The sequence below is a fragment of the Pseudophryne corroboree genome, chromosome 4 (assembly GCF_028390025.1).
Source record: "Pseudophryne corroboree isolate aPseCor3 chromosome 4, aPseCor3.hap2, whole genome shotgun sequence".
Classification (NCBI taxonomy): Eukaryota; Metazoa; Chordata; class Amphibia; order Anura; family Myobatrachidae; genus Pseudophryne; species Pseudophryne corroboree.
In genome coordinates, this window is record NC_086447.1 from 430,100,660 (window position 1) to 430,128,217 (window position 27,558).

General features: G+C 48.7%; 1 protein-coding gene across 6 annotated transcripts in view; it reads left to right on the forward strand.

Moving 5' to 3' along the window:
- The window catches only part of TTK (TTK protein kinase), a 429,767-nt gene that overhangs the window by 188,596 nt on the left and 213,613 nt on the right, over positions 1 to 27,558 (forward strand). For all 6 annotated transcript variants that reach the window (XR_010176004.1, XM_063916870.1, XM_063916871.1 and 3 more), the window contains exon 10: positions 20,235 to 20,355. Coding sequence is in view for 5 of the 6 variants with exons in the window: in XM_063916870.1 (XP_063772940.1) it covers positions 20,235 to 20,355 (121 nt within the window). In the remaining variant the exon portion in view is untranslated. The remainder of the gene's footprint in view (positions 1 to 20,234; positions 20,356 to 27,558) is intronic.

Genomic DNA, 27,558 nt, shown 5'->3' on the forward strand with positions numbered 1-27,558 from the left:
TTCCCGCCCTGGAGCTGCATATCTCTCTCTATCCCTCACTCCCTGTCAGCGTTTGGGCGCCATTAGGACAAGCTGAGCTGATCCCGGGACTGTTTGGGCAAATCCTCCTCTGTAAAGCCGCCTGCATGTCAGTGCTGTGCATTTTACAGGACACTTAAGTATTCTACATGTCTGCTGACAGTGTTAGTTAAGAGAGAGTGCATTTAGTCAGGGTTATATAGTACAAGTACCCTGTGATATACATCCAGTCTTTACTGTGCATTGTTATATCTATTGAGTGTATAGCTATACATAGTACTACTCTGTATTGCTAGTCCAGTGCAGTTTTATTGCATGTCATAATTTCTGCATTGTACATTGTGACTATGTGTGTGTGCATATAGCTGTGACCTCCATTTCGTGTATATCACTCAGATTGCTATCCCTATATTTTATAACCTGAGGGGGGCTAAGTGCGTCAGGTTTATCATTTAATATAGGTAGTTCACAGGATATACTCAGTGTGTATTTTTCTCTGTGATTTTTAGTCACCATATACCTCTTGAATTTCCTGTTTGTGCTGATACACTGCACAGGGGATTCTTGTCAGGTATTGTGCTGCTGATATTGTACTGTGTTGCCTTGCATTGAGCTTTAGGATATGTCAGCTACAAAGGGCAATGGTGCTTGGGCTGATCCCACATTGCGTGGTGGTGACGCTGCAGACACATTTGAGGAAATCATAGCAGCTGAGGGTTCAGGTTCTGGGGGATCATTACCCCCAAGTAGGACTGTAGTAACGGGGGTTCAAAATGACCCACCTTGGGCTACTTTTTCCACGCTATTGAATACGCTGGTAACTAGATTAACGCCCCCTATGGGACCTCCTGTGCCGGTACAACCGCTTATGGTCCCCGCGATTAACCCACCATGGGCAGATCAACTGTCCGCTCAGTTACAGCAATTGAACCAATCACTGACTACTCAGAAGTCTAACCCTTGCCCGCCTAGGACCAAGGGGTCCTCTAAGCGGGCCATTACTTCCTCACAATCCACCAATGTCCAAGACTCCTCGTCTGATGAGGATGGCGTTTATACTGACCCCAAAGATTCTGATCCCGACGCTTCTGATGGGGAATCTGTTTCACAGGTGGATGTTCCTGACTTGTTGGAGGCTCTCAGGCTCATTCTTCAAATTACTGATCGGCCGGAGCCTGATGCTGCGCCTAAGAAACCGGGCAGGTTTAATCGTCAGAAAGTGGTTAAACAAGTTTTACCTCATTCTGACCATTTAGTTGACATACGTTAGGAGTCCTGGGAAAATCCAGGAAAGAAATTCACGCCTCATAGGAAGTTACTGGCTCGCTACCCCCTCGCTGTGGAGCTAAGTAAAAATTGGGAAACACCCCTGCCAGTGGATTCGCAGGTGGCGCGGCTGGTGGTATGCTCAGCTCTGCCGGTAACTACCGTCACGTCTCTGAAAGAACCAACGGATAAGCGTGTGGATGGTTGTTTAAAGACTATTTACACCTTAACTGGTGCTGTGCATAGGCCCACCATAGCAGCGACATGGGCTGCAGAGGCGGCTGAAGCGTGGGCTCAGGAGCTGGAGGCGGAGTTGCCTTCCAACGCTTCTGATCATGCTAGACAATGTCTGTCTTTTTTATTGTCACAGCTTCTCATTACATTAAGGAGGCGGCTTCTGATGCTGGTATTCTGGCGGCCAAGGCTTCTACTACGTCCATTTTGGCTCACCGGATTCTCTGGTTACGGTCTTGGTCTGTGGATCTGGACTCTTAAAAAAAAAAACCCTGGAGGTGCTCCCTTTTAAGGGAGACATTATTTTAGGAGAAGACCTCAACAAGATAGTGGCTAACTTAGCCTCTGCTAAAACAGCATGTCTGCCTAGTACTGCTCCTTCGGTGCCGAAGGCTTAGAGTACTCCATTTCGCTCCTATCGTCCTTCAGGGAAAGCAAAAGGTCAGGCCTACCCGAAACAGGTTTGCACTTCCAAACCCAATAAACCCAAACGGGCCTGGGCTGTCCTTCGGCCTGCTTCCAAAACGGACAAGCCTGCCACATGACGGGGCGGGCCGCCCTCTGGGGGATCCCAGGGTGGCGGGCCGACTTCTAGGGTATATTCAGGAATGGTTGAAGACCAATACCGATGCCTGGGTACGGGAAGTTGTCACTCAAGGTTACACCGTCTCCTTCAAGAATCGTCCCCCTCATCGATTTTGCCTAACAGACGTCCCTTCAGATCAGGTGAAGGCAAATACTCTTCATTCGGTGGTACAGTCCCCACTTGACACAGAAGTGGTAGTACAGGTGCCTCTGGCTCAGAGAGGCAAGGGGTACTATTCACCGCTGTTCCTGGTCCCGAAACCGAATGGGTCCTCCCGGCCCATTCTCAACTTCAAGTCCTTGAACAAATTTGTGAGGGTCTCCAAGTTTCATAAGGGAACTCTTCGCTCTATTGTTCTGGCCTTGGAACCTGGGGATTATATGGTCTCCCTGGACATACAGGATGCTTACCTGCATATTCCTATTGCAGTGTCGCATCAGCAGTACCTGAGGTTTGTGGTTGGCAACCTCCATTACCAATTTCGGGCTTGACCTTTTGGTTTGACCACTGCTCTGCGAGTCTTCACCAAGGTCATGGCGGTAATGACGGCTGTGCTCTGCCGTCAAGAGGTCAGGTTCCTACCGTACCTGGACGACTTGTTGATCCTGGCAAATTCCCCAGAAATTCTTCTACGCCATCTGAATCTGACTATCCAGTTTCTGCAAGCCCACGGGTGGCTCATCAACTGGAAGAATCTTCCCTGGTCTCTGCTCAGAGCATGGTGCACCTAGGGGCGTTGTTGGACACTCACAACCAGCGGTGGGTCTCGTCTCAGGAGAAAGTCCTGAAGCTTCAGGACGGGATTTGATGCTTCCTATCTTGTCCGCAAGTGTCGATACATTCGGCAATGCAAGTGCTAGGTCTCATGGTGTCGGCTTACGACATGGTGGAGTACGCTCAATTCCATTTCCGCCCTCTACAGAAATTTATTCTGGCCAAGTGGGACGGCCTGCCTCCGGATCAGGTCTCACATGATCTCCTTGTCTCCGGAGGTCCATCTGTCATTGAGCTGGTGGCTTCAGGACCAGCGATTGAGCAGGGGTCGTCCCTTCTGGATCTCCAACTGGATCCTTCTGACGACAGATGCCAGTCTGAGAGGTTGGGGCGCGGTGTTGGAGCAACACTCCCTTCAGGGTCGCTGAACCAGGGAGGAGTCTCTCCTCCTGATAAACATTCTGGAACTGCGGGCGGTATTCAATGCTGTGAACTTGGCCCAGCATTTAATACAGAACAGACCTGTTCAAGTACAGTCGGACAACGCCACCACTGTGGTGTACATAAATCATCAAGGCGCCACCCGAAGCCGCATGGCATTGAGGGTAGTATCAAGGATTCTTAAGTTGGCGGAACCCCATCTGCCAGCCATATCGGCAGTGTTCATTCTGGTGCTCCTAAACTGGGAAGCGGACGTCCTAAGTCGTCAGGACGTACACGCCGGAGAGTGGAGCCTCCATCCAGAAGTATTTCAACTCCTTGTGGACAACTGAGGTCTCCCAGATGTGGACCTGATGGCGTCTCAACACAATCACAATGTTCCGGTCTTCGAAGCAAGGACAAGGCATCCTTAAGCAGCGTTCGTGGACACATTGGCAATTCCATGGAACTTTCAGCTGCCATATGTGTTCCCTCCGTGTCAGTCCTGCCCAGAGTAATAAGGGAGTTCAAGCAAGAAGGAGGAATCCTACTTCTGATCGCTCCAGCGTGGCCCAGACGGCATTGGTTCTCAGACCTTCAGGGTCTCTTGATAGAGCGTCCTCTTCTACTTCAGCAGCGCCCAGATCTCCTCGTTCAGGGCCCCTGTGTATATCAGGGTTTAGCCCGATTGGCTTTGATGGCGTGGCTCTTGAAGCTTCCATTCTGAGGGCCAAAGGTTTTTCTGAGGCGGTCATTCAAACCATGTTGAAGGCCTGATAACTGGCTTCTGCTCTGATTTACCATAGGGTCTGGAATTCTTTCTTTGCTTGGTGTGCATCTAACAATCATGATGCTTACAAGTTTAGTACGGCCAAACTTTTGGCCTTTCTACAACAGGGCCTGGACTTGGGCCTTTGTCTGGCCTCCATCAAGGTTCATATTTCCCTGACGGGCCCAGCAGGAGACTGGGCACTCTAAAAGAAAGATTAGGTCCTATCTGGTGTGCACTGGCTCCTCCTTCTATGCCCCTCCTCCAGACCTCAGTTAGAATCTGTTCCCGGCCAGAGCTGGATGCACCTAGTGGGCTCTCCTGAGCTTGCTAGTAAGAAAGTATTTGTTAGGTTTATTTTCAGTGAGATCTGCTGGCAACAGACTCACTGCTACGTGGGACTGAGGGGAGAGAAGCAAACCTACCTGCGTGCAGCTAGCTTGTGCTTCTTAGGCTACTGGACACCATTAGCTCCAGAGGGTTCGAGCACAGGGCCTGACCTCGATCGTCCGTTCCCGGAGCCGCGCCGCCGTCCCCCTTGCAGAGCCAGAAGACAGAAGGAGATGAAATCGGCGGCAGAAGACTCCGGTCTTCATTAAGGTAGCGCACAGCACTGCAGCTGTGCGCCATTGCTCCCACTGCACACTACATACTCCGGTCACTGTAGGGTGCAGGGCGCTGGGGGGGGGGGGGGGGCGCCCTGGGCAGCAATTAGATTACCTTTTGGCACATTATGCACATAATACAGTCTGGAAAACTGTATATGTGCAAAAAACCCCGCCATTAAGATATACAAAACGCGGGAGAAGCCCGCCGCTGAGGGGGCGGGGCCTTCTTCCTCAGCACACCAGCGCCATTTTCTCTACACAGCTCCGCTGGAAGGACGCTCCCCAGGCTCTCCCCTGCAGTATCCAGTACAAGAAGGGTAAAAAAGAGAGGGGGGGCACATAAATTTAGGCGCAAATAAGATAATAAGCAGCTATTGGGAAAAATCACTCATTATAGTGTAAATCCCTGTGTTATATAGCGCTGTGGTGTGTGCTGGCATACTCTCTCTCTGTCTCCCCAAAGGACTTTGTGGGGTCCTGTCCTCAGTCAGAGCATTCCCTGTGTGTGTGCGGTGTGTCGGTACGGCTGTGTCGACATGTTGGATGAGGAGGGTTACGTGGAGGCAGAGCAAGGGCAGATAAGTGTGGTGTCGCCCCCGACGGGGCCGACACCGGATTGGATGGATATGTGGAAGGTCTTAACCGACAGTGTCAACTCCTTACATAAAAGGTTCGATGACGCAGCAGCCTTGGGACAGCCGGGATCTCATCCCGCGCCTGCCCAGGCGTCTCAGAGGCCATCAGGGGCTCATAAACGCCCGCTAGCTCAGATGGTAGACACAGATGTCGACACGGAGTCTGACTCCAGTGTAGATGAGACAAATGCACAGTCTACAAAAGCCATCCGATGCATGATTACTGCAATGAAAACTGTATTGCACATTTCTGATATTAACCCGGTAACTACCAGGAAGGGTATTATGTTTGGGGAGAAAAAGCAGCCAGTGACTTTTCCCCCATCTGATGAATTAAATGAATTGTGTGAAGAAGCGTGAAGTTCCCCCGATTAAAAAAAAAAATGAGTGATTTCTAAGAGGTTACTGATGGCGTACCCTTTCCCGCCAACGGACAGGTTACGTTGGGAAACATCCCCTAGGGTGGACAAGGCGCTCACACGCTTATCAAAAAAGGTGGCACTGCAGTCTCAGGATACGGCCGCCTTAAAGGAGCCTGCGGATAGAAAGCAGGAAGCTATCCTGAAGTCTGTGTATACACACTCAGGTACTATACTGAGACCTGCTATTGCTTCGGCATGGATGTGTAGTGCTGCAGCCGCATGGTCTGATTCCTTGTCGGACAACATTGATTCCCTCGACAGGGATGCTATTTTGCTAACCATAGAACATATAAAAGACGTCGTCTTATATATGCGGGATGCACAGAGGGACATTTGCCTGCTGGCATCTAGAATTAATGCAATGTCCATTTCTGCCAGGAGAGTATTATGGACTCGGCAGTGGACAGGTGATGCTGATTCTAAAAGGCACATGGAAGTTTTGCCTTATAAGGGTGAGGAATTGTTTGGGGACGGTCTCTCGGACCTCGTATCCACGGCAACAGCCGGGAAGTCAACTTTTTTACCTCAGGTTCCCTCACAGCCTAAGAAAGTACCGTATTATCATGTACAGAAAGGCAAGCGGATCAGAGGCGCATCCTTTCTGCCCAGAGGCAGGGGTAGAGGAAAGAAGCTGCACCAGGCAGCCAGTTCCCAGGAACAGAAATCCTCCCCCGCTTCCTCTAAGTCCACCGCATGACGCTGGGGCTCCACAGGCGGAGCCGGGTGCGGTGGGGGCGCGTCTCCAAAACTTCAGCAACCAGTGGGTTCGCTCACAAGTGGATCTCTGGGCTGTACAAATTGTATCTCAGGGATACAAGCTGGAGTTCGAGGCGACTCCCCCTCGCCGTTACCTCAAATCAGCCTTGCCAGCTGCTCCCAGGGAAAGGGAGGTAGTACTGGCGGCAATTCACAAGCTGTACCTCCAGCAGGTGATAATCAAGGTTCCCCTCCTTCAACAGGGACGGGGTTACTATTCCACAATGTTTGTGGTACCGAAACCAGACGGTTCGGTGAGACCCATTCTGAATTTAAAATCCTTGAACACTTATATAAGGAAGTTCAAGTTCAAAATGGAATCGCTCAGGGCGGTTATTGCAAGCCTGGAAGAGGGGGATTTTATGGTGTCGCTGGACATCAAGGATGCTTACTTGCATGTCCCCGTTTACCCACCTCACCAGGAGTACCTCAGGTTTGTGGTACAGGATTGTCATTACCAATTCCAGACGTTGCCGTTTGGTCTGTCCACGGCACCGAGAGTATTTACCAAGGTAATGGCCGAAATGATGATACTCCTTCGGAAAAAGGGAGTTATAATTATCCCGTACTTGGACGATCTCCTTATAAAGGCGAGGTCCAGAGAGCAGTTGTTAGTCAGCGTAGCACTCTCTCAGGAAGTGTTGCAACAGCACGGCTGGATTCTGAATATCCCAAAGTCGCAGCTGATTCCTGCGACGCGTCTGCTCTTCCTGGGCATGATTCTGGACACCGAACAGAAGAAGGTGTTTCTCCCGGTGGAGAAGGCCCAGGAATTGTCATCTCTGGTCAGGGACCTCCTGAAACCAAAACAGGTGTCGGTGCATCATTGCACGCGAGTCCTGGGAAAGATGGTGGCTTCTTACGAAGCAATTCCCTTCGGCAGGTTACATGCAAGGATCTTTCAGTGGGATCTGTTAGACAAATGGTCCGGATCGCATCTTCAGATGCATCGGTTGATCACCCTGTCCCCAAGGGCCAGGGTGTCTCTGCTGTGGTGGCTGCAGAGTGCTCATCTTCTCGAGGGCCGCAGATTCGGCATACAGGACTGGGTCCTGGTGACCACGGACGCAGGCCTCCGAGGATGGGGGGCAGTCACTCAGGGAAGGAACTTCCAAGGACAGTGGTCAAGTCAGGAGACTTCACTACACATAAATATACTGGAACTAAGGGCCATTTACAACGCCCTGAGTCAAGCAGAGCCCCTGCTTCAAAACCAACCAATGCTGATTCAATCAGACAACATCACGGCGGTCGCCCATGTAAACCGCCAGGGCGGCACAAGAAGCAGGATGGCAATGGCAAAAGCCACAAGGATTCTCCGATGGGTGGAAAATCATGTACTAGCACTGTCAGCAGTGTTCATTCCGGGAGTGGACAACTGGGAAGCAGACTTCCTCAGTAGGCACAACCTCCACCCGGGAGAGTGGGGACTTCATCCAGAAGTCTTCACGCAGATTGTAAACCGTTGGGAACGGCCACAGGTGGACATGATGGTGTCCCGCCTCAACAAAAAGCTAAAAAAATATTGCGCCAGGTCAAGGGACCCTCAGGCGATAGCTGTGGACGCACTAGTGACACCGTGGGTGTACCAGTCGGTTTATGTGTTCCCTCCTTTTCCTCTCATACCCAAGGTACCGAGTATAGTAAGAAAGAGAGGAGTAAGAACTATACTCATCGTTCCGGATTGGCCAAGAAGAACTTGGTACCCAGAACTACAAGAAATGATCTCAGAGGACCCATGGCCTCTGCCTCTCAGACGGGACCTGTTACAGCAGGGGCCCTGTCTGTTCCAAGACTTACCGCGGCTGCGTTTGACGGCATGGCGGTTGAACGCCGGATCCTAACGGAAAAGGGCATTCCAGATGAAGTGATTCCTATGCTGATGAAGGCTAGGAAAGACGTGACAGCACAACATTATCACCGTATATGGCGAAAATATGTTGCTTGGTGTGAGGCCAGGAAGGCCCCTACAGAGGAATTCCAGCTGGGTCGATTCCTGCACTTCCTACAGTCAGGAGTGACTATGGGCCTAAAAGTAGGATCCATAAAGGTCCAGATTTCGGCCCTATCTATTTTCTTTCAAAAAGAACTGGCTTCACTGCCTGAAGTTCAGACGTTTGTTAAGGGAGTGCTGCATATTCAGCCCCCTTTTGTGCCTCCAGTGGCACCTTGGGATCTTAACGTTGTGTTGGATTTCCTGAAATCCCACTTTTTTGAGCCACTTAAGACCGTGGAGCTAAAATATCTCACGTGGAAAGTGGTCATGCTATTGGCCTTAGCTTCGGCTAGGCGTGTGTCAGAATTGGCGGCTTTGTCATGTAAAAGCCCTTATCTGATCTTCCATATGGACAGGGCAGAATTGAGGACTCGTCCCCAATTTCTCCCTAAGGTGGTATCAGCGTTTCATTTGAACCAACCTATTGTGGTGCCTGCGGCTACTCGGGACTTGGAGGACTCCAAGTTACTAGATGTAGTCAGGGCTTTGAAAATCTATGTAGCCAGTACGGCTGGAGTCAGGAAAACTGACTCGCTGTTTATCCTGCATGCACCCAACAAGCTGGGTGCTCCTGCTTCAAAGCAAACTATTGCGCGCTGGATTTGTAACACGATTCAGCAAGCTCTTTCTGCGGCAGGATTGCCGCATCCTAAATCAGTAAAAGCCCATTCCACAAGGAAGGTGGGCTCTTCTTGGGTGGCTGCCCGAGGGGTCTCGGCTTTACAGCTTTGCCGAGCTGCTACCTGGTCGGGTTCAAACACATTTGCTAAGTTCTACAAGTTTGATACCCTGGCTGAGGAGGACCTTGCCTTTGCTCATTCGGTGCTGCAGAGTCATCCGCACTCTCCCGCCCGTTTGGGAGCTTTGGTATAATCCCCATGGTCCTTACGGAGTTTCCAGCATCCACTAGGACGGCAGAGAAAATAAGAATTTACTCACCGGTAATTCTATTTCTTGTAGTCCGTAGTGGATGCTGGGCGCCCGTCCCAAGTGCGGACTCTCTGCAATACATGTATATAGTTATTGCTTAACTAAAGGGTTATTGTTATGAGCCATCTGTTACTGATGCTCAGTTGTTCATACTGTTAACTGGGTATGGTTATCACAAGTTGTACAGTGTGGCTGGTATGAGTCTTACCCGGGATTCCAAATCCTTTCCTTGTTGTGTCAGCTCTTCCGGGCACAGTTTCCTTAACTGAGGTCTGGAGGAGGGGCATAGAGGGAGGAGCCAGTGCACACCAGAATAGGACCTAATCTTTCTTTTAGAGTGCCCAGTCTCCTGCGGAGCCCGTCTATTCCCCATGGTCCTTACGGAGTTCCCTGCATCCACTACGGACTACGAGAAATAGAATTACCGGTGAGTAAATTCTTATTTTATCTTACGTCCTAGAGGATGCTGGGGACTCCGTAAGGACCATGGGGTATCGACGGCTCCGCAGGAGACATGGGCACTGTAAAGCTTTAGAATGGGTGTGCACTGGCTCCTACCTCTATGCCCCTCCTCCAGACCTCCGTTATTTCCTGTGCCCAGTGGAGACTGGATGCACTGCAGGGGAGCTCTCCTGAGTTTCTCTGAAAAAGCTTTTGTTAGGTTTATTATTTTCAGGGAGCATTGCTGGCAACAGGCTCCCTGCTTCGTGGGACTGAGGGGAGAGAAGCAGACCTACTTAAATGATAGGCTCGGCTTCTTAGGCTACTGGACACCATTAGCTCCAGAGGGAGTCGGAACACAGGTCTCACCCTGTAGTTCGTCCCAGAGCCGCGCCGCCGTCCTCCTCACAGAGCCGGAAGATAGAAGCCGGGTGAGTATAAGAAGAAAGAAGACTTCAGAGGCGGCAGAAGACTTCAGATCTTCATGAGGTAACGCGCAGTGGTAACGCTGCGCGCCATTGCTCCCAGCTCACACACACACAGGCACCACAGTAAGGGTGCAGAGCGCAGGGGGGGGCGCCCTGGGCTGCATTAATATACCTCACATAACACTGGCAAAGTACTTATATACACTAAAGTATGTGTGTATATATATATATATATATATATATGTGTGTATATATATATCCAGTATAAAGATTTAGAGCGGGAACGAAGCCTGCCGTCGGGGGGCGGAGCTTGTTTCCTCAAGCACTAACAGCGCAATTTTTTCTCCTCGGCTACAGAGAAGCGGCCCCGGACTCTCCCCTGCTGTTAGTTAATACAGAGGGTCAAACGAGGGGGGGCACGTTTATTGGCGCAAAATATGTGGTGTTTTACACTTGTAATAAAATGCGCTGACAGACTGGGTTTTTTGTCTCGGTTTACAATGGCGCTGGGTGTGTGCTGGCATACTCTGTCTCTACTAAGGGCCTTATGGTGGGTCAGTCCACATATTAGGTATCCCTGTGTGTGTGGGGATGTCAGTACGTCTGTGTCGACATGTCTGAGGTGGAAGGCTCATATAGGGAGGAGTCAGAGCAGATGATTGAGGTGTCTCCGTCGGCGCCGCCGACACCTTATTGAATGACTGATGTGACTTTATTACAAAGTTTGGACAAAGCTGAGTCCAAGGATTAAAGCAGGGAGGCAATCCATAGCTTTTACTGTGTCACAGGGCCCTTCGGATTCGCAGAACCGTTCCTTTTTCACAGGTAGTAGACACTAATACCGACACGGATTCGGACTCCAGTGTCGACGGTGATGATGCTAAGTTGCACCCAAGGGTGGACAAGTGTATTCAATATATGATTGTAGCAATTAAAGATGTTTTGCAGATCACTAAGGACCTTTCTGTCTCTGCCACAAAGGTCGTCATGTTTAAGGGAAAGAATCCTGAGGTAACTTTTCCCCCATCTCGCGTGCTGATCGCCCTGTTTGATAAAGCTTGGGAAACTCCGGTTAAGAAACTGCAGATTCCCAAGAAAATTTTATGGCGTAACCTTTCCACTCCCAGGATAGGTTACGGTGGGAATACTCACCCACGGTGGACAAGGCATTTACGCGCTTGTCGAAAAAGGGGGGCGCTTTCTTCCCCAGATACGGCAGCCTTTAAGAGTCCTGCTGATTGCAGACAGAAAACTACCTTAAAATCAATTTATAGGTGCCCTACTAAGGCCGGCAGTAGCGTCGGCATGGGTGGGTTGCGCAGTTGCAGCGTGGGCAGATAGCTTGTCATCTGACATTGACACCCTAGAAAAAGATGCCATTTTGGGTGACCTTGGGTCACATTAAAGACGCAGCATAATATATGAGAGAAGCTGCGAGTGATATTGGGCTGTTGGGTTCAAGAGCCAATGCCATGGAGATCTCTGTTAGACAGTCTCTGTGGACCTGCCAAGGGACTGGTATGCTGTTTAAAAAAGAAAAAAAGAAAAAAGGACTTTGCCTTACAAAGGTGAAGTTTTATTTGGGGATAGCCTCACTGATCTGGTAACCACAGCGACCGCGAGTAAATCTACTCTTTTGCCTTATGTTCCCCCACAGGAAAAGAAAACACGGCAATATCAAATGCAGTCCCTTCGGTCGCATAAGTTCAGAAAGGGTCGGGGCTCTTCCTTCCTCGCCAGAGGTGTAGGTAGAGGGAAAAGAACACCAGCTACGGCTATTTCCCAGGACAAAAGTCCACCCCGTCCTCTACAAAATCCACTACATGACGAAGGGGCTCCGCTGAGGGAGTCCGCGCCGGGGGGGGGCACATCTTCGACTCTTCAGACAAGTCTTGGTTCAGTCGGACTTGGATCCTTGGGCGGTAAAAATTGTATCCCAGGGATGCAAATTAGAATTCGAAGATGTGCCTCCTCACCGATTTTTCAAATCGGTCTTGCCAGTTTTCTCCTCAGAGAGGGAAACAGTCGCAGCTACCATATATAAACTGTATCATCAGTATGTGATTATCAAGGTTCCCCTTCTACAGGGGAAGGGGTTTTATTCAAACCTATTTTGTGGTCCCGAAACCGGATGGCTCGGTCAGGCCCATTCTGAATCTAAAATTCCTGAACCTATATCTGAAAAGGTTCAAATTCGAGATGGAATCTCTCCGGGCAGTGGTCTCCAGCCTGGAAGGGGAGGTTTTTATGGTGTCACTTGACATAAAGGATGCATACCTTCATGTACCCATTTATACCTAAGATTCGCTGTACAGGATTGTTATTCCCACGTCCGACACGTTCATTGCGGACATGATGGTGCTCCTGCGTGAGCAATGCATCACATTTATCCCATACTTGGACGATCTCCTGATAAAGGCGAGTTCAAGGGGGAAAATTATTACAAAGCGTATATCTCTCTCCCTGAGAATACTACAACAACACGGCGGGATCCTAAATCTACCAATGTCACAGTTGTTTCCAACAACTCGACTACCGTTTTTGGACATGATTCTGGACACAGAAAAACAAAAGGTCTTTCTCCCAGAGGAAAAAACCCAAGTACTCCAGAACATGGTCAGAGACTAAATGCACTCATTTATTAGGAAAGATAGTGTGGCCTACGAGGCCATTCCACACGGACCTTTCGGTGGGATCTTCTGGACAAGTGGTCAGGGTCCCGCCGTCACATACATCCGGAGCCCAGTCCCCCCGGGCCAGGGTCTCTCTCTCTCTCCCCTGTGGTGGCTCCAGAGTGCTCACCTTCTAGAGGGTCGCAGGTTCGGCATTCAAGATTGAGTTCTTGTGACTACGGACGCGAGCCTCCGAGGATGGGGAGCAGTCACACAGGGAAACAATGTTCAGAAAATATTGTCAGGCCAAGAGGCACATCAATATGCTGAAATTGAAGGCCATTTGCAACAGCCTCAAACAAGCGGAGAATTGTCTTCACAATCCTGCCTGTTCTGATCCAGTCAGAAAACGTCGCGGCAGTGACGCAGGTGAACCGCCAGGGCGGGACAAAAAGCAGAGCAGAAATGGCAGAAGCCACCAGGATTCTTCGCGGGGCGAAAAAGCATGTAAGCGCTCCGTCAGAGGTCTTCATTACAGAGGACACAATATCCATCCAGGAGAGTGGGGACTTCATCAGGAAGTCTTTACAGTGGTGACAAGTCGTTGAGGACTTCCTCATACAGACATGAGGGCATCACGCCTCAACAGGAAGATTGGGACGTATTGGTCCAGGTCGAGGGACCCTCAGGCAGCGGCGGTGGACGCCCTGGTGACACCGCGGGTGTTTCAGTCGGTCTATGTGCTCCCTCCACGTATTCTCATCTCAAAAATATTGAGAATCATATTACAAACAAGAGTGCAGACAATACTCATTGTTCCAGATTGGCCTTCAAGGGCCTGGTATGCAGATCTTCAGGGACTGATCTCAGAAGATCCGTGGCCCCTTCCTCACAGGGGCTGTACGTGTTACAAGACTTACCGCGGTTACGTTTGACGGCATGGCGGTTGAACACCAAATCCTAGCTGGAAAGGGTATTCCAGAGAAGGTCGTTCCTACTCTTATTAAAGCTAGAAAAGATGTTGTGGCGAAGCACCATCACCGTATCTGGAGAAAATGTGTCTTGGTGTGAAGCCAAGGATGTTCCTACTGAGGATTTCCAACTAGGAAGTTTTCTCCATTTTCTACAGATAGGAGTGGATATGGGCCTAAAGTTAGGCTCAGTTAAGGTGCAGATTTCTGCCTTATCCATATTCTTTCAGAAGGAATTGGCTTCTCTCACAGAAGTCCAGACTTTGGTAAAAAGAGCGTTACACATCCAACCTCTTTTTGTGCCCCCAGTGGCACCATGTGACCTTAACGTGGTGTTAAGTTTCCTTAAGTCACAATGGTTTGAACCGCTTCAAACAGTTATATTGAATTTTCTCACTTGGAAAGTGATCATGCTATTGGCCTTGGCATCTGCGAGGCGGGTGTCCGAATTGGCGGCCTTGTCTCTCAAAAGCCCCTATCTGATTTTACATGCGGATCGAGCAGAGTTGAGGACTCGTCCTCAAAGCCTGCCTAAAGTTGGTTGCGTTATTGCATGTAAACCAACCTATTGTAGTGCCTGTGGCTACGGGTGACTAGGAGAATTCCAGGCCCCTGGTTGTAGTCAGGGCCTTAAAGTTTTATTTAGCCAGAACGGCTATGGTTAGGAAAACAGATGCACTGTTTGTCCTGTAGGCAGCCAACAAGCTTGGCGCTCCTGCTTCTAAGCAGACTATTGCTAGCTGGATCGGTAACACGATTCAGCAGGTTAATTTTACGGCTGATTCGCCGGTACCAAATTCAGTAAAGGCCCATTCCACTAGGAAGGTGGGCTCTTCTTGGGCGGATGCCCGAGGCGTCTCGGCATTACAGTTTTGCCGAGCAGCTACTTGGTCGGGTTCAAACACTTATGAAAAATTCTATAAGTTTGATACCCTGGCTGATGAGGACCTCCTGTTTGCTCAATCGGTGCTGCAGAGTCATCCGCACTCTACCGCCCGTTTTGGAGCTTTGGTATAATCCCCATGGTCCTTACGGAGTCCCCAGCATCCTCTAGGACGTAAGAGAAAATAAGATTTTAAACCTACCGGTAAATCTTTTTCTCCTAGTCCGTAGAGGATGCTGGGTGCCCGTCCCAGTGCGGAAACATTCTGCAGGACTTGTATATAGTTATTGCATACTTATGGGTTATGTTACAGTTGAGATCGGCCTATGGCTGATACTGTTTTTATTCATACTGTTAACTGGTTATTGTATACCACGTTGTATGGTGTGGGCTGGTGTGCATCTCGCCCTTAGATAACAAAATCCTTTTCCTCGTACTGTCAGTCTCCTCTGGGCACAGTCCTAACTGAGGTCTGGAGGAGGGGCATAGAGGGAGGAGCCAGTGCACACCCATTCTAAAGCTTTACAGTGCCCATGTCTTCTGCGGAGCCGTTGATACCCCATGATCCTTACGGAGTCCCCAGCATCCTCTACGGACTAGGAGCAAAAGATTTACCGGTAGGTTTAATTTCTTATTTTCTGCCTTGCCGGTTTGGTTCCAGAGGAAAATTGCAACTTTACCTGATGATCATACATTCACTCAGGGTGTGTTGCAGATTCAACCTCCTTACGTTTCGCCTGTGGCTCCCTGGGACTTGTCGGTGGTTCTGGAAGCGTTACAAGCGTCTTCGTTTGAGCCTCTTGAATCTGCAGTCCTTAAGTGGATTTCTCTTAAGGTATTGTTTCTGCTGGCTATTGCCTCTGCTAGACGAGTGTCTGATATAGGTTCCTGGTCTTTTAAGTGCCCCTATCTGATTTTTCACCAAGACCGGGCGGTTCTTAGAACACGTCCCGGGTACCTACCTTAACCCACCTTAATCAGGAGATTGTGGGTTCCGGCCTTTGCCTCTCCTGCATTATCTTCCAAAGAGCGGTCTTTGGATGTGGTACAGGCTCTCTGTATCTATGTGAAGAGAGTGGCCTCCATTCGGAAATCTGTTTCTCTCTTTGTACTGTTTCTTTTTCACAAACATGGCTGGCCTGCTCACAAGCAGACCCTGGCCAGATGGGTTAGAATGGTGATTGCACATGCTTATGTACAGGCTGGTCTTTCGGTTCCTGCTTCCATCAAAGCCCATTCTACTCGGTCTGTTGGACCTTCTTGGGTGGCCCGACGTGGTGCGACCCTTGAACAATTGTGCAAGGCGGCTACGTGGTCCTTAGTGAACACGTTTATAAGGTTCTATGCCTTCGATACATCCGCCTTCCCAGGATGCTTCCTTTTCTTGTGCCCGCTACAGTGCGTCCCCTCCCATGAGGAACTGCTTTAGGACAACCCCAGTGTATTCCTTGTGAAACGGTATACCCCGCTTCAGAAAAGGAGATTAATGGTAGACTTACCATAGTTAAATCTCTTTCTGCGAGGTACACTGGGTTCCACAGGGCGCCCACCCTGACCCACTTAGATTTTTTGGGTTTGTATGGTATTAGCTGCTGGTTCCTTCTCCTGTCGTGAGGATGTGGTTCTATGTGACTAACAGCTGCCGTCTCTCTTACCTGCTACTGCATTGGACTGGTTAACGAAACTGAGCTCCAGTGTCCGGAGGCGGGGTTATAGAGGAGGCGGTGCAGTGCATCCTGGGAACAGTCAAAGCTTTAGCCTGTTGGTGCCTCGGATCAAGATCCAACAATATACCCCCGATGTATTCCCTGTGGAACCCAGTGTACCTCGCAGAAAGAGATTTAACAATGGTAAGTCTACCATAAATCTCATTTTACTAACTCATAATAAAAACAAAAAACAAAAAAAAAAAATGCTTAAAAGAGCAGACGATATTGACCTGCTTGATATTTTCCAACACCAACGGTTTCTGTGAGTGAAGCTAAAGTGAGGTGTTTTTTTTTTTTTTTTTTTTACAAATGTGCAAATAGCTTTAACACCTGAATAAAGATAAGAGACTAGTGTACATCAAATTCTGGATTTTTCGTGATACTTTGTGTGATGCACGGCAAAGGTTATGATTGTAAAAGCAGATATACCATAAGGGAAGTTGGGTATGCATTACTAGCGGTCACCATACAGACGCCAGGATCTCGGCATCAAGATGGTCGGCGGGGTGGGGGGCAAGTGCAACAGAACCTTTTGGGGGATCGCTGCGCTTGCCACTCTGCAGGCTGTTTGGAGCTGTGCTGTGCTCTCCATCGGTTCTATTCCCACTCTATGGGTGGTCAACTATGTGTGGGAATAATCCCTAATGGTCGGGATTGTGAGGGGTCGGGATGTAGGGAGAGGTATTGTGACAGCCAGTCACATAACTACCATAACTACTTCCTGTCATAAGGTACAGTTGTGCTCATAAGTTTCCATACCCTAGCAGAATTTGTGATTTTCTGGCCATTTGTCAGGTAATATGAATGATAACTCACAAACTTTTCTTTCACTCATGGTTAGTGGTTGGAGCTGGTGAAGCCATTTATTGTCAAACAACTGTGTTTACTCTTTTTAATTCATAATGACAACAGAAACTACCCAAATGACCCTGATCAAAAGTTTACATACCCTGGAGATTTTGGCCTGATAACATGCACACAAGTTGACACAAACGGGTTTGAATGGCTACTAAAGGTAACCATCCTCACCTGTGATCTGTTTGCTTTTGTAATCAGTATGTGTGTATAAAAGGTCAGTGAGTTTCTGGACTCCTGAAAGACCCTTGCATCTTTCATCCAGTGCTGCACTGACATGTCTGGATTCTGAGTCATGGGGAAAGCAAAAGAATTGTCAAAGGATCTGCGGGAAAAGATAATTGAACTGTATAAAACAGGAAAGGGATATAAAAAGATATCCAAGCAATTGAGAATGCTTATCAGCAGTGTTCAAACACCAATTAAGAAGTGGAAAATTAGGGATTCTGTGGAAACCAAATCACGGTCAGGTAGACCAACAAAAATTTCAGCCACAACTGCCAGGAAAATTGTTCGGGATGCAAAGAAAAATCCACAAATAACTTCAGCTGAAATACAGGACTCTCTGGGGAAAAAAAAGTGGTGTGGTTGTTTAAAGATGCACAATAAGGAGGCATTTGAAGAAAAATTGGCTGCATGGTCGAGTCGCCAGAAGAAAGCCATTACTACGCAAATGCCACAAAGCATCCCGCTTACAATACTACAAACAGCACAGAGACAAGCCTCAAAACTTCTGGAACAAAGTCATTTGGAGTGATGAGACCAAAATTGAACTTTTTGGCCACAACCATAAACGTTACATTTGGAGAGGAGTCAACAAGGCCTGTGATGAAAGGTACACCATTCCTTCTGTGAAACACGGAGGTGGATCGCTGATGTTTTGGGGATGTGTGAGCTACAAAGGCACTGGAAACTTGGTCAAACTTGATGGCAAGATGAATGCAGCATGTTATCAGAAAATACTGGAGGAAAATTTGCACTCATCAGCCTGGAAGCTGCGCATGGGACGTACTTGGACGTTCCGACATGACAATGATCCAAAACACAAGGCCAGGTCGAATTGGCTACAGCAGAATATAGTGAAGGTTCTGGTTGGCCATCTCAGTCTCCTGACCTCAATATCATTGAGCCACTCTGGGGAGATCTCAAACGTGCAGTTCATGCAAGACAGCCCAAGAATTTACAGGAACTGGAGGCTTTTTGCCAAGAAGAATGGGCAGCTTTACCATCTGAGAAAATAAAGAGCCTCATCCACAACTACCACAAAAGACTTCAAGCTGTCATTGATGTTAAAGGGAGCAATACACGGTATTAAGAACTGGGGTATGTAAACTTTTGATCAGGGTCATTTGGGTAGTTTTTGTTGTCATTATGATTTAAAAAGAGTAAACACAGTTGTTTGACAATAAATGGCTTCACCCAACCACTAACCATGAGTGAAAGAAAAGTTTGTGAGTTATCATTCATATTCTCTGACAAATGGCCAGAAAATCACTTAATGACACTCACTGACACACACATACAGTGGTAATCACTGATACCCACCCACACCTACTTTCCCTTCTCCTTCCTAACAGAGTTACTCTGCACCCTCTTTGCTGACTCACTCCTTCTTGGCATGGCTCAATATTGTGGTTGCTGTTAAGGTTCCATCTGCACCAGCCAGACATAGGGGAGCAGAAGGCAGGGTTGCACACACAGATCTCTGGGCCCAGGCAAAGTTGGTGGTGTAACCTAATCACGGACCACCGTGGCCACACCCACTTTTTATAAAAAAAAACAGCAACAACAAAACACAAAACTCTTCAATTCAGCAGGCACATCGAGCCAGCATGGAGAGGAGGTGCAGGACCTAGCAGTGGCAGATCAGTCACTGCAAGACCACCGCTGCCCCTGTCAAGGTGAGCCGGACCTGGGCTAGGCATGCCAAATGCCCTAGGTATTTGCCTATGCCTAGGTAGAGCTCTGACAGTATCATCCGCATCCAAAATATATGAAAACTTGTATAGAACATCACTCATGCCCCTCAAGCTTCCCCACATGCCATCAGACCCCAATACATCCTCTTCTCCAGTGCTAAGTTCATAGTGTGCGCCATTATATAGTATTCCACACCATTGCCCCCATTATATGGTATGCTTTACCACAGTGCCACAATACATAGCAGTTCTATGCCACACCAATGACCCCAATACATTGTATACAGCAGTTGTATGTCACACCAGTGCCCCTAATACATAGAATGCCACACCATGGTGCCCCTTATACTTATTATACATCAGTTGTGTACCCCCAGTTCATAGTAAACCACATCACGGTGACACCATTATATAATATACAACTATACAAGCATCTGACAGACTTGTAGGTGGACAGCTGCAGGAACACTGGGGATGAGATGATGTGGAGCTCATTCTCATGCAGGTGACATGGTCTATCGGGGAGTCCTGGGAGCTGGTCGCATTCAGCATTCCTGGCCTGCTCTGCCCCTGCTGTTGCTGGCAAGTGTGCATTTGTGTTCTACAGGATGAATAGTCCTTTGCACAGCAGATCTCTGTGGTTCCAGCCTTCTAGGACTGTGATCATCAGTGACCCTTTAGGGCAATCCCAGCACTCTCCATTCTGTTCAGGGACCCGGGTGGTAGACTGGCTTGTGATGGAAGAACGGAGGAGGGAGGCAGCTAAAGCGTTGAGTGCTGCCAGGGCCACCTCCAGTCACAGAGCAGGTGTTGGTCCTCGTGCATGACTACAGCTGTAAGCAATAGTCATGCAGTGTGGAGTGAACAGAGCTGGATTTTGTTTCTAAACAAAACTTTGCTCTCATCACTGGTCGACTGGGGTGCCTGCAAATCCAGTTGCCTAGTGTAAAGTATTAGCCGCCATGGTGACATGGCACCTGGAAATTGTTGAGCCCTGCTCTAATGTTTATGATCACACTACAGCACAACTATATGTGTTAACTCATGTTTTTTTTCCACTAGTCTTCCAGCTCTAGCCCTACTTATCGACAGCAGTATTCAGACGACAGTATAGAGATGCAGAAACCATCATCAGTGATTATCAGAAGAACAGATAGAAATGTTGGTGGGAAACAAGATGAAGGTAAATATGGAAAATATAATTTCTCTTACGTCATAGAAGATGCTGGGGTACATATTAGTACCATGGGGTATAGACAGGTCCACCAGGAGCCATTGGCACTTTAAGAGTTTAATAGTGTGGGCTGGCTCCTCCCTCTATGCCCCTCCTATTAAGGGACATAGTCAGTGCTCTTTTATGGTTTCCCTATTCTTGTTATAGCGCTGTGTGTGGATTGGCTCCAATCTCTGTGTCTCTCTGCCATGCTTGGGGGAGAAACTGTGTCTGATGTGTTTGTGGGTGTTCAATACCTTTCACTGCCATGTCTAGGGACTCAGTCGCTAGCAGTGGACTGAATCCCCAGTCTAACGACAGATTCCTCAGTACACGTACGCTAACCGGGGACTGTATATCCCGGCTAACGACAGAATCCTCAGGCGGGTGTACAGAAGTTGCGCGGGAAAACGCGCCATCTTTGGTGGGCGGAGCTTCTTCTCAGTGGAGTTTTACATCTGCATCTCCCATTACTGGAGAACGGCGCCCCTTGCAGGGGTGCAGTTCATGGGGGAGGCCATTATCGATATATATGTTTATATATTGCTGTGGGGCTTACGTCACTGACGATATGAGAGCCTCACTGCCCTTCCCTGAGTCTATTGTGTTAGACACTGTTTTGTAATATCCTGGGAGGGGGATAGAATAAATTGGGCCCTCTGTGTCCAGACTGTCAATTTTACCAGTCCCGGGCTCTGCCGCGTTCAAGGACCCGGCTGATCGCGGGATTGACGCTATGCTCAAATCCAGGGGCGATGACCTATCATTTCCCGTGTATGGATTTCTAAAGCTAGAGTTAAGTTGACACGTTACTTGAGTAATTGTTTACAATGGTTGGAAGTGATTTTGCATTGTTCCTACGTAACGTACAGGATTCGTCAGGTCTCCTGGTAGACTCCATGAACGATCTGGATTCCATGGCTGGGGAGATCTACTCCATGTCAATCTAGGCTCGCATGGGTCCCTGGCTGCGCCAATTGTCTGCGAACGCGGAATCCAGGAAGAGTGTGGAGGGCCTACCATACAAGACCAGGCTTTTTTTGGGGAGGCGCTGGATGCGTGGATTGTATGCGTGTATGCGTGGCTACCGCGTGTATGTCTCCATTTCTCCCCTCAGCTGCACCGGCTACGAAGAAGCCTTTACACCAGCCACGTCAGTGTCCTTTCGGCCCACGAGGCCTAGAAAGACCAAGCCTTTGAACACCTTCTTCAGAGGCGGTCGTACCAAAGGAAAGAAACCTGCTCCCGCAGGTTCCCAAATCCAGAAGCATACTTCGGATACCCCTAAGTCCTCTGCATGACGGTGGACAGCTAGACCTGGAGGAAGGTCAGGTGGGGGTGAGACTCCGACATTTCAGCCACGTCTGGGTGTCGTCTGGCCTGGACCACGGGATGCTGGATATTGTGTCCAGGGGGTACGGACTGGAGTTTCAAAATCTCCCACCTCACCGTTTCGTCAAGTCAGGCTTGCCAGCTCGGCTGGCAGACGGAACAATTCTTCTGGAGGCCATCCGAAAACTGGCGGTGTCAGAGGTCATGGTTCCAGTTCCGCCTCAGTAGTGGAACAAAGGTTATAATTCGAACCTTTTCGTGGTACCGAAACCGGATGGTTCGGTACGGCCTATCCTGAACTTAGTCTTTGAATCCTTATCTCAAGGAGTTCAAATTCAAGATGGAATTTCTGAGAGCGGTCATCTCAGGACTGACGGAGGGCGGATTCCTGGTGTCTCTGGACATCAAGGATGCATACCTCCACATTCCCATTTGGTTGCCGCATCAGGCATATCTCAGGTTTGCACTGTTGGACGATCACTATCAGTTCCAGGCGCTGCCGTTTGGCCTTTACACATCACCAAGGTGATGGCGGAGATAATGGTTCTCCTCCGCAAGCAGGGGGTGAACATACTTCCATATCTGGACAATCTCCTGATCAAGGCGTCGTCCAGGGAGAGGTTGTTGAGATCCATCGTGCTCACGACACACCTGCTCAGGAAGCACTGTTGGATCCTGAACCTTCCAAAGTCTCATCTGGAGCCGACAAGGAGGCTGTCTTTCCTAGGAATGATCCTCGACACGGAAGTGCAGAGGGTATTTCTCCCGGTGGAGAAAGCATTGGTAATTCAAACAATGGTCCAGGATGTGTTAAAGCTTACCTGGGTATCGGTTCATCAGTGCATCTGCCTTCTGGGGAAGATGGTTGCTGCCTATGAGGCTCTGTAGTACGGCAGGTTTCATGCTCGACCTTTTCAGCTGGATCTCTTGGACCAGTGGTCGGGCTCTCACCTACACATGCACAAGAGGATATGCCTGTCTCTGAAAGCCCAGGATTTCACTCGTCTGGTGGCTACAACTTCCTTACCTTCTGGAAGGCCGAAGGTTCGGAATTCAGGACTGGATCCTTTTTTTTTTTTTTTTTTTTTTTTTAAACATTAAATTTTTATTGAAGAGTTTACACACACAAATGGGGAACAGAAAAAAGAGGTAGGGGAAACACAGGGGTAGTCCAGAATGGTTACCATATGCAAAATACAAACAGCGCACAGTCGGATGAATATACAATTGGCTACATTAGGCGTTCAGATACATAAGAAGGAGAAAGCACTGAGAAAAGACATGGAAGAAGAGAAAAAAATAACAATAAGAACTAAAATACATTAAACTTAGAAAATACCTGATAGCACAACATTCTTGTAAAGGTCAATCTAGGTGGGGTAAAGCACAGACACATCAATTGGAGAGCTATAAACGGTTAGCCTACCTTCTCTACTCCTATAGTCGGACCATCCTAACCATTTCAGGTGGATAGAGTTAGCCGAGGAAGAGTATTTAGCCTCCGCTGTTTCGAAAAAGAAATGTTTGTGAATCTTATTTTTAATAAACGCTAAGGTAGGAATATTATCAGACTTCGACAATTGTGCTATAGCAGCTTTAGTGGCCATCAAGATATGTCCCAAGACGTAGCGATCACCTGCGGAGAGGCGATCAACGTATAAATGGAATAGCGCTAGAGCTGGGTCCAGGGGGACACTATGCTAGCCATATTTAAAACTTCTCTCCATAGTGGTTGTATATGAGGGCATGCCCAGAAGATATGAAAGATATCCCCCGTAGAGCCGCATTTCCTCCAACATGATTTAGATTGTGAAGGCCAGATCCTGTGTTGTCTTTCAGGGGTGAAGTAGGCCCTCTGTATAAGCTTGTAGAACATTTCGGAGTGGTTAACACATTTGGAGACTTTGAAACAAGATCTAAATATACTGTCCCAATCTGCATCAACAAAGGACCTATTCAAGTCTCTTTCCCATAAAGTCTGAGCTTTTAATTTTGTCTGTGGGCCATTAAGGACTGGAACCTTTTAACCACAGATGCAAGTCTAAGAGGTTGGGGAGCAGTCACTCTGGGGGAAACCTTCTAAGGAAGGTGGTCGAATCAAGAATCTCTTCTCCCAATAAACATCCTGGAGCTAAGGGCCGTGTACAACGCCCTTCTGCAAGCAGCACACCTACAGGATTGGGTTGTTCAGGTGCAGTCGGACAACGTGACCACTGTGGCCTACATATACCGACAAGGCGGAACGTAGAGCAGGGCTGCAATGTCAGAGGTGTCAAGAATCCTCCTCTGGGCAGAAAGGCACGCTGTAGCGATGTTAGCCATCTTCATTCCGGGAGTAGACAACTGGGAAGCAGGCTTCCTCAGCAGACACGATCGCCATCCAGGGGAGTGGGGCCTCCATCCGGAGGTGTTCGAGGAGGTAACCGGTTGGTGGGGGGGTTCCTCACGTAGACATTATGGCTTCCCGCCTCAACAAGAAGCTGGGGAGTTACTGTTCCAGGTCACGAGACTCTCAGGCAGTGGCGGTGGACGCACTGGTAACACCGTGGGTGTTCACGTCAATGTATGTGTTCCCTCCACTTCCTCTGATTCCAAAGGTTCTTCAGCTGGTAAGAAGTACAAAGGTTCTGGCAATTCTCATTGCTCCGGACTAGCCAAGGAGGGCTTGGTATGCAGATCTACTGGATCTTTTGCTGGAAGATCCAAGGCCCTTACCTCTTCAGGAGGATCTGCTACTGCAGGGGCCGTCTGCCTATCGGAACTTACCACGGCTACGTTTGACTTCATGGCGGTTGAACTCCTGATCTTAACTCGGAAAGGTATTCCGAGTGAAGTCATTCCTACCCTGATTCAGGCTAGGAAGGGGGTGACGTCTAAACATTACCACCGTATTTGGAAGAAATGTGTTTCTTGGTGTGAATCCAGGAAATTTCCTGCGGTGGAGTTTTAAACGTGGACATTTTCTCCTTTTCCTGCATGCGGGAGTGGATATGGGCCTGAGATTGAGATCCATCAAGGTCCAAATCTCTGCTTTGACCATCTTCTTTCAAAAACAATTGGCTGTCCTCCCTGAGGTTCAGACCTTTATGAAAGGGGTTCTGCTCATCCAGCCTCCCTTTGTGGCGCCAACGGCACCCTGGGATCTAGATGTGGTGCTGCAGTTCCTACAATCAGCGTGGTTTGAGCCTCTACTGGAGGCTGACATCAAGTTTCTCACGTGGAAGGCGGTCACTTTGTTGGCATTGACTTCTGCCCGACGCGTGTCGGAATTGGGGGCTATATCTTGCAAAAGTCCTTATCTGATCTTCCATGAAGACAGGGTGGAACTTAGGACTCGTCCACAGTTCCTGCCTAAGGTTTTATCGGCTTTCCATATCAACCAACCTATTGTGGTGCCAGTGGCTACTGACTCCTCAATTGCTTCAAAGGCCTTGGATGTTCTAAGGGCTTTGAAGATCTATGTGAAGAGGACTGCTCGTCACAGGAAATCTGACTCTTTGTCCTCTACGATCCCAAGAATATTTGGTGTCCTGCTTCTAAGCAGTCGATTTTCGCGATGGATCAGGTTCACTATCCAGCATGCGTATTCTACGGCAGGATTGCCGTGTCCGAAATCTTGTAAGGCCCACTCTACTTGTAAAGTGGGTTCTTCCTGGGTGGCTGCCCGGGGTGTCTCGGCCTTACAGCTTTGCCGAGCTGCTACTTGGTCTGGTTCGAACACGTTTGCCAAGTTTTACAAGTTCAATACTCTGGCCTCTGAAACCTCAAGTTTGGTCAAGCAGTATTGCATGAGCCTCCACGCTCTCGCTCCCGTTCTGGGAGCTTTGGTACATCCCCATGGTACTAATATGGACCCCAGCATCCTCTAGGACGTAAGAGAAAATAGGATTTTAATTACCTGCCGGTAAATCCTTTTCTCGTAGTCTGTGGAGAATGCTGGGCGCCCGCCCAGCGCTTCGTTTTCCTGCATTGGTTTTATAGTTCAGTACTGCCAGGTTCCTAGGTAATTTCTGCGTTATTTACTGTTTCAGCGGTTGCTGAGTTTTCCGGCAGGTTTGCCGGATTTGTTGTGTGAGCTGGTATGAATCTTGCCACTATCTATGTAATTCCTTCTCTCGAAGTATGTCTCCTCCTCGGGCACATTTTCTAGACTGAGTCTGGTAGGAGGGGCATAGAGGGAGGCGCCAGCCCACACTATTAAACTCTTTAAGTGCCAATGGCTCCTGGTGGACCCGTCTATACCCCATGGTACTAATACGGACCCCAGCATCCTCTACGGACTACAAGAAAAGGATTTACCGGCAGGTAATTAAAATCCTATTTTCTCTAGCGTCCATAAGGGATATTGGGGGAAACTAGTACGATGGGGTATAGACGGGGTCCAGAGGAGCCAGTGTACTTTAAATTTCTTCAACTGGGTGTGTTGACTCCTCCCCTCCCACAGACCGTTTAGAAAAAAGTGCCCTCAGGAGAGGATGCACATCTCTGCAGCTCCAGAGAGTTTTCTTCAATTTCTTTTAAAACTTTTTCTTTTCGGTATGCTGTCTGGGCAACAGCATACCTGCGCCGTGGGGGGCGGTCACCGGCCTTGCGAGGTGCAGAGCCGCTTCTCTACTGCAGGACCACCGTCCTGAGGGGTGGTTGTTCAGCAGGGCACTGCTCCTTGGCAATCACAGCCACAGCACGCCGGACACCCCTAACGCTGCTTGAAGGTGACATCGGTGGTGAGTACAAACCGGGGCCCCGGTTCAAACTGCGACTGACCACGGGCGTGGTGTACGGGACCCTCCCTGGGGTGTCCCGCTAGGATCCTCCGTTTGTAAACCAGTACAAAACTGCTTGACTAGCACCTTTGTGATGTTTTAAGCTGTTTAGGAGACTTTGCCAGTATAAAAAATATGTACAGCTCTGACGCCATTGGAGGTGCGAAAGCTTCCTCAGAGCGGGACTTGGGGCATTTTGGCGCCTTCCTCTGCTTACTGCAGCCATCTACAGCATACACACAGCGCTTCCTGCCTCACAGACACGCTGGAAAACTGGAACAGGGTGTAGCAAAGGGGGAGAGCTGCTTGTGTACACTATCCTAAGCATATTTAGGATTGCAATTGTTAGTGTTTACTATGTTTTACAGAGGTGACAGTCTCACTGCGGCTGTACAGCTAAGGGTGTGCTGGTGTCCGCTCTGTCTCCTCACATACAGTAGAGCAGGCTTGCATTATAACTGTATGTGTGTATGTTTTTGTACTTACTGGGAAGTATGGGTAAGCACACGCTGTGCAGTGTATGTCACACCAGATTATCTCCTTTATCTAATGACTGACTATATTGTTCACAGGAAACAATCCTCACAAATTATTGAAGAGGCTGGGGGAGAGGGTCCAGAGCCCCACTGGTTAGGGTCTTTTAAGACTATGATGTCAAATATGTCATCCCAGCTCTCTGCTAATGTGCGGAAAACTCTGCTACTGCAACAAGCTGTTGCAGTTTTAGCTGCTAGGGCTGATGCACAACCCCCCTCTCATGCAGGTCCTCAGAAGCGTGGTTTACCTGCTCTATCTGATACAGATGATGATATACAAGATGATGGGGATGAACTGGATCCTGTTAGTGGGGATCCCGATTCTACTCTGGGTATTGAACCCCTCATTTTGGCTATACGGGATGTGTTAAAGCTTCCTCTAGAGGACACTGCGTCACAGCAATCTTTTTTCTTTGTACAAAACAAGCCCAATGTCACTTTCCCTGATTCTCCAGAGTTAGATGACTTATTCAAACAGGCCTGGAAAAAGCCAGACAAAAAATCTCAAGTGTCCAAAAAGTTTTTTTATGCACTTTACCATT